The sequence below is a fragment of the Triticum aestivum genome, chromosome 3D, assembly GCF_018294505.1.
Source record: "Triticum aestivum cultivar Chinese Spring chromosome 3D, IWGSC CS RefSeq v2.1, whole genome shotgun sequence".
Lineage (NCBI taxonomy): Eukaryota > Viridiplantae > Streptophyta > Magnoliopsida > Poales > Poaceae > Triticum > Triticum aestivum.
In genome coordinates this window covers 273702393-273713824 of record NC_057802.1, presented here as the reverse complement: position 1 = coordinate 273713824, position 11432 = coordinate 273702393, and the positions used below count along the sequence as shown (strand labels likewise).

Here is an 11432-nt window from a genome sequence, read left to right as displayed (position 1 = left end):
TGTGTGATTTGGGTTTGTTTGAGTGAATCATCTTGTTGTTCTTAATGTTTTTCCCCTTTTCCGCCTCCAAGTGTGAAAATATCATGAACTAGGGTTCCACCCAACATTGGGCATATTGCTTATCGGGAACTTATCGGTCGACCCAAGATAAGGGGTAAATCGACCAGTTTATCGGTATATCGGCCGATTTATCGCCATATCGGCCGATTTATGTTATCGGTCAGCCAACGGTAAGCGATAAATCGGGCGATTTATCGGAATATCGGCCGATATGTTGAACAGTGGTTCCAACCTACAACATCGGGTCTCAATTCTGCTTATATTTGAGCAATCTACACCAGTTCATAGCCTTAATTTGGGAGTTAAGCATGTCATCATGAATGTCACTTATGAAAACATTGTAGACGCTTTGATGAGACACAACGATTGACATGAGGATGACAAAGAGGGTGACTAGTTTGTGCGCGAAGACTTGTGTGTATGTCTGCATATGTTAATGGAATCCTATATACCTAAGAGAGAGATCCCCGCTACTTCTAATTATCTCAGCATGCGTGCTTACACATCATCGAAAATGTCGTAGTCATTAGATTGCTAGCTTGATCCACTAGCATCTGTTCAATCTATGCATAAGAATCCTCTACTGCAACATGCATTAGTGCATTCGAAGTGGGTTTTGCATTGCATTAAATTGTGACATGCACCACAGCCCATTACCTATTTTTCTTATCATGCAACCATGCCACATCAATGAGCCATGCATGTACTTATAAGTTTTTTTTTGCATTAGCATATCCATGCAGCACTGCCACACCATCAGTTCATGCATCTAAATCATCGATTAATTATTTATTTTGCATTATATTTTGTGCTGTCATAGACATAGTGTGTTGGACGCTTGGAGCATAAAATATAGTTGATATTTCATTGTTTCCATCAAATGTTGGTTTCCGTATGATATTATCCCATGCTAAATAGCTACAACTCACTACCTATTTATCTAGCCATGCAACCGTGCCACATCAGCAAATCATGCACGTGAGTTATAAATCACTTTTTGCATTAGTACATCTATATTGAGCACTGCCATGCTACATCATCAGTTCATGCACGTAAGTCATGAGTTAATATTTTCACACTAAATTGTGTGCTCTCATCGACATGGTATATATGTTGAACGCTTGGAACATACATGTATAGTTGATCCTTCACTTTCTTTTAACTAAATCTTTTTTTTTGTCTTTTATACATTATTCTGCTATATGCCTCATATTTTCTTAATGTTTTTAAAAGTTTAAATCAGGAATACTATTAAAATGTCTCTTTAAGTAGTTTTAGTTGTTTACATAGCAGCTAATCAATTATGCATTTTTTCCATCAAAATTACCGCAGCAACCCATGGGGTCTCTAGTTCTAGTGATAGTTACTCCCTTCGTAAAGAAATATAAAAGCGTTTAGATCACTAAATCATGTCATTTAAGGTAATATACAACATAACCAGATAAATCACTGTTAAATAACATCTTCAACGTTCATGCTTTCACCATCACCTATAGGCTCATCAACCATCCTAAAAGTAGTTGCCAAACAAGCTTTACGGCCTTCTCAACTTCTACTCTCCCTCTGTTCATTTTTATAAGACCTTGAAGATATTTCAGACAATGTGCAAAACAGCTCATTTTAAGTTGTCTGAAATGACTTACAAAAATGAACGGAAAATGAACGGAGGGAGTAGCTTTCTCAGTTTCTAAGCAGCCTCCACCAGCTTTTCTTGGTTTCTACTAGCTCCGGCGGCTTTTCCCGCAGCTTCTACCAAACTTTTCTCAGTTTCTATCAGCTCCAGATGTTTTTCATTCAGCCACAACGCAAAACAACGGCCTTGAAGGAGCCCACATGTCAGTTTTTTTCTCTTCTAGTTTTAAACCCTCAAATCATGTGAGAGATTGTATAGTTCTTTATTCCTGACGGCCTTGTCTTACAACTGTCTTTAAGATTTGTTGTGGCTTGGTCTTAAACTTGTCTTAAGATTTTGTTGTTAATACCTCTTCTCACAATGCTTGAGGGTGGGTCTTGGACTATTTTTTTGGCTCAAGACCGATGTTTGAGGCTATTCTTTGGTTTAAGACCCCATGTTTCTGCAACATTGAAGACGCCCTGACCCCAATGCTGAATGAAAGAAAGGAAAAGTACCACCAATTGGAGATCGGTAGAATCATAGTAACTTGTTAGCAACTCTGATGACATGGGCGACATAGTTAAGTTACCTCATCGAGCCACAGGCAACCACAAGGCAACATAGTTAAGTTACATCATCGAGCCATTGACAACCGACAAATACACTGGTTTACGCTCAAAACTACGAATCTAAGAGCTGGACTGGTTTTATTCATACAGAACTCATCAGAGGTCAGGTTTCTCTCCAACCGAGGAAGCATGTCACTGCAATTGGAAAACAAGTAAAAATCGGTAGCAGCCGAACAGAAAGTGCAGAGTATTACTGTGCGTGACTTCACAACGCTAGACGTTACCATTCTCACCTGACATGCCTACTCAACATGTGAGAAACCACCTCCAGTCTCGGATTTTGTTCTGCACAGAGAAGAGCGAGATATTACAAAAGTCCTCAGATGCTTAGGAGTATAGAAGCATCATCAAGAAACAACAATGATGTGCTGAAGAGTCGTTTGCATGGTGTGCTGGCACCGGGTAAATCAATATCCAGCTCTATAATAATTTCGGAATAGATGCATCGCAACACAAAGAAATAGATCAAAATTTAACAAAGCTTACTTGTGATCAGACGGATTGGGCATTACTTCATACACAATTGTGGCCACAACATCCCTTTTGTTCTGCAGTAGATGGTGTGGATCAGTCACACATCAGCATTGCATGCTATATTTCCAGACTAAACAAACATCTTGACGATGTACCTGAGTAGCTTCACCACGCAAACCAATGTAATATATCTTAGTCGTATCACCACCAAAGTTGTCAGGAAAATGCAGAGTTAAGTTGGCCACACCTTGGAACCTTGAATACCTGACAATAACAGCAAGACACAAAAGGCCAAGAGAGGAAAAAGTTAAAAGAGAGCTAACAATACAAGCTACTCCAAGTACAAAGTATAACAGGATTTAAAACTTGGTAATTAGAAGCAACTCGGTAAACACATGAAAACAGAAGTGACCTAATACTTAAATCTAATAGGAGGATGTAAATTCCCTCTCTTTCCAATGCAATGAAACGCAAAAGCCATTTGCGTTTTCTCGAAAAATACCCTACTCACAAAATGACTACTGTTGAGATTAAATGTTTGACTCAAAAACCCTACTCAAAAAATCTAATACCCTACTCACAAAATCTAATACCCCTCCGAGATTGCCGAATTGGAAAATAGCATCCAACATGTCACAGACATGTGTGATGTGTTGGAGGCCTCACACGCCATCCTCACATCATATGATGGTATTCTCCAACTTATACAACAGTAAAAGGCATCTTATCTAATGGAGCATATCATCTACATATATTTGAAGCTTACATTTGAGAGGCTAAATTTGAATATCTTTACTCACTATTTATATTATACTATAATAAAGATCTGAGTTCATGCTGGTCTGTTAACCCTCATCGAGATTGCCAATTAATTTATTAGGACATCACATCTTGTTATCCATTATGTAACTGATGTATACTTTGAGATAACCAAGTTATAGACTATGAAGACACAAACATTTAAACGACCCATATGCGGGTGGGGGGGCTTTCGTAACAATGCACGAACATTTTGCTACTATTACAATATAACTCAAAGAGAGAAGTCGTCCATATTTCAACCCTGAACTAGCCATTTGTCTATCTAAGTTTCAACCCTGAATTATCAAAACCATGCAAGATTCAACCTTGAACCGGTTTTCGCAGACAAAGCCGGTTTTGACCAGTTCACCCGCCTAGTCAGCTGCCACATCAGCGAGGCCCATGCCCAGCCCTGTCTCTCTTCCCATTCCAAGCCGCATAGGGCTCACCCAGCTGCCGCCGCCGCGTACGTGACCCTGACCCGTCGCCACCCTCTCTGGTGGCCGGCGAACGGCAGTGCCGCCACTCTGCCCTCACACGAGCTGGGCCCTGCTCCCCCACCCCGCCCCTGCTGCCTGATGCCCCCCCCCCCCCCCCCCGGGCATGGATCGGAGCTCCCCCTCTCCTAGTGTCCACCAACGAGCACAGGCTCCTGCCGTGGACTCCCCTCTCCTGCTGGCCACCAATGCACCAGCGGCTGAATCCATGGAGCCCTGCACCCACCTCTTCCCCTCTATCAACGGCAGCCGGAGCCGGCGTGTTCCCTCTCCGAGAGCGCCATGTGCCCTCCCCAATGGCCGAGCAACATCAAAAGGGCTGGGTGGGACAGGACGGGCCAGACTAAGGAATTATACACAATACTTCTTTAAGGGCCACTTTTACTCCCAGCCTTCACTGTTTTCTGCTGCCCTGGGCGGGCCAAGCCCAGTTTTGCCCTAAAGTAACTCTGTCCCTGGCTCTCCCTTGAGGCGGAGATGCCTTCAGCCCCAGCGGCGACGTGCGCCTCGCCACGCTCCAGTCCCGTCCTCTTGCCTTCCTCTACCGGCCGTGGGCTCATCATGCCAAGTGTGCGCGCCGTTGCAATTCGCTTGGTGCTCACCGTGCTCGTCCGCAGCGCCCAGTCCGATGCTCGTGAGCCTGCTGAGCACGACATAGGTGAAGAGCGATGGGCTGCTGAGTCTAGATGGCCGGCTGTGGTTCCGCGCCGCCGCCCTCCACTCACCGGCGGCGCAGGGGTATGGCCCTTCAGGCCTGGTGGCGTCAGGTCAACTGCTATTGCGGGCTGGGAGGGGCAGCGGTGACAAGCATCTGGTCGGGTGGAGGGAGAAGCGGCGGCGGGGCTGGAGGCGGCGGGTCAAGGTCGGGGTGCTGGCGTCCCAAGTGGCGGCGGCTGGGCTGGGTGAGAGACGCTGCTCAAGGTGAGAGACTGAACAGAGAGAGAGTAGGTTTAGATGCCTGGCTGACGTGGCGGCTGAGTTGGTTGCTGACTAGGCGGTCAACTCTTCAACACCGGCCAAAACAGCCTTGAAAACTGGTTTGAGGATAGGAGGGTTGATATTTGTCCAATTTTGAGAATTTGGGGTTGTAAAGTAAACGGTTTTGAAGTTCGGGTTGTTTCTTAGACTTTGGTGACAATTCAGGGTTGAAATATGGACTTCTCTTCGTATTAAGTAGCACAAGCAGAACAAGTAACTACTAAAATTACCTGGTTTGATACTCAAGAACTCCCTGCAAATTCTCTGCCAGTTCCCATTCCTGGCACAAACAATGTCAAATTACAGCTGGAGTTTCTTCTTGTGGATGGATAAGAAAATAAACAAACTAAAAACATACCTGCACAGGCTGCATGTTTTGAGCATCAGAAAAGTCAATACCTTCTCTATTGATAAATCTGTGACAAGTCGACATTCTTTATAAATTTCATGCTATTATGGTTCAAGAAGAAAGAACTGGGTAAGTCATGAAAGAGAAAAGCCAGAATTCTAAAACTTACGCTCTCATTCTTGAAGGGCTTGTCCCATCAGCACCACCAACGACAGCGATGCTCTTGATCTTCACATCTGAGGTAAATCTACAAGAAAAGGGAACAAATGAAACATGTTAACGATTGCTGATAAGAATTGCAAGCAGAAACAAGAGAAAAAGCATGTCTTAGCTATTAACACAAGCATAAAAATGATATATCCCAGTATAGTCCAGTATAAAGTAACACAAACCAAATGTAATATATATGGATCGTGAACTCAATGCAAATAAAGACAGAGGCAGAAGTACAGAATAAAACACGGATAACTTGCTTTGTCTACATACGACCCTTGATGAAGCATTCCGACTCCTTCAGGATACACCAACAAAGCCTTTTGTCTCAAGCAAATTGGGGTAGGCTAGTGGTGAAACCTAACAGAAGCTGTGAGAACCCAAAAGAGAAGAGAGGAAGTACAAGTAAACAAAATAAATCGAGATTCTGGTACATGGTTTTGCTGATTTCCATGCAGTCCTGTCAAGAGCCAAATCCCTAGGTACATTCCAATCCTCAAGTCTCTTTTACTGCCTTCCTCCCATGTGAAATTTGGTCACCCCCTACCCCTCCTAGTATTTTGGCTACTCTTAAGAATACCACTATTTACTGGTGCTTCTGAAGGCTCCATTGGATATGTCCAAACCACCTTGGCCGGTGTTGGACAAGCTTCTCTTCAATAGGTGCCACCCCTACCTCATCTCGTATTCCCTCATTCCTAATTTGGTCCTTTATTGTGTGGCCACCCATCCACCTTAGCAAGCGCATCTCAGTGGCACTCATTTCTTAGATGTGTTGCCTCTTAGTAGGCCAACACTCTGCTCCATATAGCATTGCAGGTCTGATTGCAGTCCTATAGAACTTACCCTTTAGCTTATGTGGGACCTTCTTGTCACAGAGGATGCCAGATGCTTCCCACCACTTCATCCGCTCCGCTTTGATTCGGTGGCTAACATCCTCATCAATACCACCATTGCTTTGGAGCATTGGTCCCAACTCGCAAGTATGGAAAGGTGTCCCTCTTAGGCACTATATGTCCCTCGAAACTAACTTCTCCCTTCTCCCTCCTCGCACCTAACAGCACTAAAATCACAAGTCATATACTCGGTCTTGGTCCTACTAAGCCTAAACCCCTTGGACTCTGAAGTTTGTCTCCACAACTCTAATGTCCTATTGACACCCAACCTACTTTCGTCAACTAGGACCACATCATCAGCAAAGACCATACACCAAGGCACTGTTTGGATATTGGCAATGAGGCCCAGAATTAAACATTGGCATTTGGGCAGCCCGAATTTCTTTGTTTGGAACAGTATTCAGACTCGGAAAGACTTGGAATTGAAGCACGATATTGAACAGCCCGCTGTCCCCACCCGCCTCACTTGTAACACACCAGCCACTCCCGCACTGGCAGTAGTTACTCCTAGCTATACTATGAGCTCTAGACTGGCCCACAAACCAACACAAGTCTTTCCGGCACACTCTGTCCTCACTCGTGTGCACCCTGAGAAACTTCCAGGTCGTTCACACATATCCCCAAACTGCTCCAAGCCAAGCACACTTAACCAAGCGGTTCTTATGAGATGAGCTTCCCAAAAAGAAGATGCACCTTATTGGTATGGGTAGTACTATCAATCCTATTAAACTAGGATGTCACATCACTTTGCCCGAATTCGGAACCTCACCCATTGACTTTGTGGCAAGTTCGACAGCACTCGCCCCTAGTCTCCACTTACCCCTTTGAGGAGCGGTCCTGGAAAAAGAAAAATGCCACGCGCAGGAGAGGGACAGCAGCACGAAGCGGGAAGACACAAGTTGGCCTCTCTGCCCTCCCCCTCTCTTCTCTCTGGCGCAGGTCAGCTACCTCATTCCTCACGGTAGTCCGCCTCATCCCATATCTCAGACGCGGCACGCGTGCGCCAAACCACCTATTGCTCATGCTTTCAATCACCGCAGCTGCAGCTGTTTGTTGCCTCACATGGCGATGGATGCCGCTTCCCCCCATGGCTGCCCCTGCCTGTCTGTGAGCCCTCCACGAGCCGAGACTGGCTAGAGGACCACGGCGGCAGCCCCCTCCCACTCCATTCACATGTGCGCGTGGAGCGGACCGTGGTTGCGCTGCCCATCCTCACCACGCTCGCGCGCGGGGGGGGGGGGGGGGCTTGCCGCACCGCTCCTCGTGTTCGTGGCCTGTGGTGCATGGGGCTGTGCAGGCCGTCACAGGGGTCGATTCCGGCAGGGAAACGGAAGTTAAAAGGCTAATTGGTTTCATGCCAACATTTGGCACTGCCAATACTTGGCAAGCCAACAATTGGCAATATCAAAAGTTGCCAAAAATTGGCAACTTCTTGTGAGGTTGGCAAGTGAAATTGGTAACTAAACAAGCACTAGCCAATATTTTGCCATTTGCCAAATGTTGTCATGCCAATTTTTGGCATCAAACCAATCATGCTCTAAATTTGCATGGAGGAGAAAGCATGCTGGAGAGAAAGAGAAGAAGATGAAAGGCCAGTGACGTGTACAACAATGTGCAATTCAATATTTTCACCATACAAACACCAGAATTCGGGTTGAATGTCGATATCAATGTCATGCAGATTTAATATTGGAGCCAATGCAATTTAGAGGCCTTGAATGCCTACATCCAAACAGAACTCAAGGGATATCTCCTTGTATATCCTTTCTGACCTCGTCCATCACTGAGGCAAAGATGTATGGGCTCAAGGTTGATCCTTGATGTAGTCCTATGGCATTGGGAGGTGTCGTTCTCACTATCACCTGCTCGAACATTTGTCACAACTTACCGTACACATACTTGATGAGGGTAATGAACTTTATTGGGACTTAATGTTTCTCTAGCACCCACCACATGACCATCCTAGGTATCTTGTCATAAGCCTTCTCCAAGTCGATGAAAACCATGTGTACATCCTTTTTATGCTCCCTATATCTTTAAATAAGCTGACGTAGCAAGAAAATCACATCTATTGACGGTCCTGGGCATAAACCAAATTAGTTTTTTGTGACGTTCGTCTCTCTTCTCAAGCGATGCTCAATCACCCTCTCACAAAGCTTCATAGTATGACTCATAAGCTTAATTCCTCGGTAATTAGTATAACTTTGAACGGCTCCTTTATTCTTGACCTCATCTTCCACTAGGAGTCATTTTGCCTCGTCCTTTATGCATTTAACTTGGTTGAGATCCCTTGTCTTCCTCTGGCGGACTTCCGCCATGTTGTAAATGCCCCTTTCTCCTTCCCGTGTCTAGTCACTAACAAAGCTCATCATAGGCCCGACCTCTTCCTTCACTCACAGCTAAGGACTTGACTAAATGACTAAAAGTGCACAAATGTGTTCCACAGAAATCAGTTGTAATGAATGATTGCTTTCTTCTTGGCCTCTTTCTATTTCTCCATGTTGCTTTTGACTCCTTCAGGATAATTGAAATAATTTATGGAAGGGTGTGCAAAAAAGGACTTGCCTAAACGACTAAAAGTGCACAAATGTGTTCCACAGAAATCAGTTGTAATGAATGATTGCTTGGCACCAAACCAGCAAACAAAGTTTTTTTATCTATATATATATGTCCAGGGAGAAGACAACATGTATAAATCAATACATGTCCACAAGCACTACCCTAGAACAATTAAGCACAACCAAATGATTCAAGTTTTAAAATTATGAAATGAATGAACTAAAAGTATCCATCTAATGCCTTCCATAACTGTAACAGCACAATTTCTTGATGTTTCGATGAGAACTTCTTGACTCCCCATACAACAAATTTCTGTAGACACTAAAGCTGTCGATTCTGCATTTGAAGGCATAAAATAGTTCAACTTGTGACAGTTAACCAGTACACGTCCACAAGCACTAGCCTAGAACAATTAAGCACAACTTCATGACCAAATGATTAAAATTTAAAAATTATGAAATGACCGAACTAAAAGAATCCACCTAATGCCTTACATAACTGTAACACCACAAATTCTGTGTCCTAGACACTAAAGCTGTCAATTCTGCATTTGAAGACATAAAATATTCAGCTTGTGTGGGTTTAAGGCAAGTGAAGCAATGATGTAATTAACTTAAGAAACCGAGTGGGGCAGGCACACACATATATCTTTTTTTCGAACCGGGCTACCACCGTTTCTGTTAATTCCTCAGCGGAGATAACAAGTTTATACAGCAGAAGGGGATGGAAAAGAAAGAAGCCAAGACACGGATATATATCCAATTATCATTAAGTGATGTAAGCTACTTACGGGATGAAAACAAGTAACTCAGGGTCACCCTCATTGCTCTCCAGAAAACCCTGGTGCAGCAAGAATGTTCATAAGAGTGCAGGTAACAGGTATGAAAAGAAACTTAAGTAACAGGTTATGAGTGAAAAAATCACTTGTCACTGAATAAACGCTGTAAGCTACAGCATCAATATTTTGATCTTGATTCATTGTACCCTACAGGATTTAGGGTCAAGACTGATAAGCTGATACAACAAACATAAGTAATATCCAAATTCGCATGCAGAAGAATGGCAATTTTGTGTAACATGGAGGATAAAGGGTAATAAAACATAGAGCTCAAAATGTCTGCATAGTGCATACCAACCTGCTGGCCTACTGTTTCTCCCGTTTAATATTTCAGACGTCCTGGCAATTTCCCTTTTCCTACTATGCGCTAGAATTATGCTTTATAGACATCTTTACTAGTACTCCCTCCGTTCCAAAATAGATGACCCAACTTTGTACTAACTTTGTAAAGTTAGTACAAAGTTGGGTCATCTATTTTGGAACGGAGGGAGTACTTGTGAAAAATAAATTGTAGCCCTCAGTAATCATGACAGTATTGACATTAGTGGCATGATAAAAAAAGTACCCAGTAATAGTTTTTTAAGGACAAATAGTACCTACTGGATGCACAGAAAGTTGCTAATTTTCTATTCGTTTTCTAATGTAATACCAAAGGAGACGAGTATAATCCACATAGGGACACAGCAATCGATACTGAAACTGTTTCTATATCAGTGACAGGTTATCTAGAAACGTCTAACTCCTGGCATATTTGGCAGAAAATAAGCACCGACACTCATAAGAAGATGGGTTATGTCTAATTCAAGGATCTCGGTACATACCCCGGAAGTCTCGAGGCGCTGGTCCCACGACTTGAAGACCGATTTGACGCTCCCGGCCACAGATTCGTTCAGAGCCACCACCTGCAGGTTGTGGAAAAAACGGGGGAAGATTCAGAGCCACAGTTTCTCGAATTTCTGCAGTAGTAATAGAAGATTTTGCACTCGAAATACAGTAGGCTACAGCGAAGATTCTGATTTACAGAGAGAGACGGAGAGAGATTGGGAAGAAACCTTGGGGATGTCGATGTGATTGTAGAGCGACCAATCGGCGGCGCAGTTGTGATCCCCACACTCGTGATCGTGCAGGCACGCCATCCCTCTCTCTCACCCTCTTCCTCTTCCTCGCTCGCTGCGAATGCAGCACTAGTGGTGTTCTTGTTGGATTTGCTCTGCGTCTGCTGCCTTCTGGTCGGCTGCTGACTGCCTGCGTCTACGAAGGGGAGTACTAGGGCTTTGAGGGTTTTTTTCTTTCTTTTTCCCCTTTTAGTTTTTCCGCCCGCAAAATCGAACCGTCTAGACATTTTTAGGATCCAACGCGGACAAAAATGTCTGGACTTTCTTTTCTTTGTTTCCTTCCCTTTTTCTTTTCTTTTCTTTTTTCTCTTTTTATTAGTTTACTCTAGTCGGCCACACATATTTGAATTAGACTATCACGCACTTTCAGCCACACAACACGGTTCATAAAAATGTCCAAACCGGCCC

General features: G+C 43.9%; 1 protein-coding gene across 2 annotated transcripts; it reads right to left on the bottom strand.

The window, feature by feature from the left end:
• Positions 1 to 2167: 2167 nt before the first annotated feature.
• LOC123078388 (PITH domain-containing protein 1) lies at positions 2168 to 11218 on the bottom strand. 2 transcript variants are annotated; one of them, XM_044500882.1, is made up of 10 exons: positions 10962 to 11218; positions 10731 to 10811; positions 9862 to 9911; positions 5573 to 5650; positions 5413 to 5470; positions 5285 to 5334; positions 2934 to 3042; positions 2791 to 2852; positions 2529 to 2589; positions 2168 to 2439 (listed from the first exon to the last, which is right to left on the bottom strand). In XM_044500882.1, the coding sequence occupies exons 1-9, from the start codon at positions 11043 to 11045 to the stop codon at positions 2547 to 2549; spliced, it is 615 nt and encodes a 204-aa protein (XP_044356817.1). In that variant the 5' UTR covers positions 11046 to 11218; the 3' UTR covers positions 2168 to 2439; positions 2529 to 2546. The 2 variants fall into 2 exon arrangements, with proteins under 2 accessions (XP_044356817.1, XP_044356815.1); XM_044500880.1 differs by having other exon boundaries at positions 2538 to 2589.
• Between the last annotated feature and the right edge of the window lie 214 nt (positions 11219 to 11432).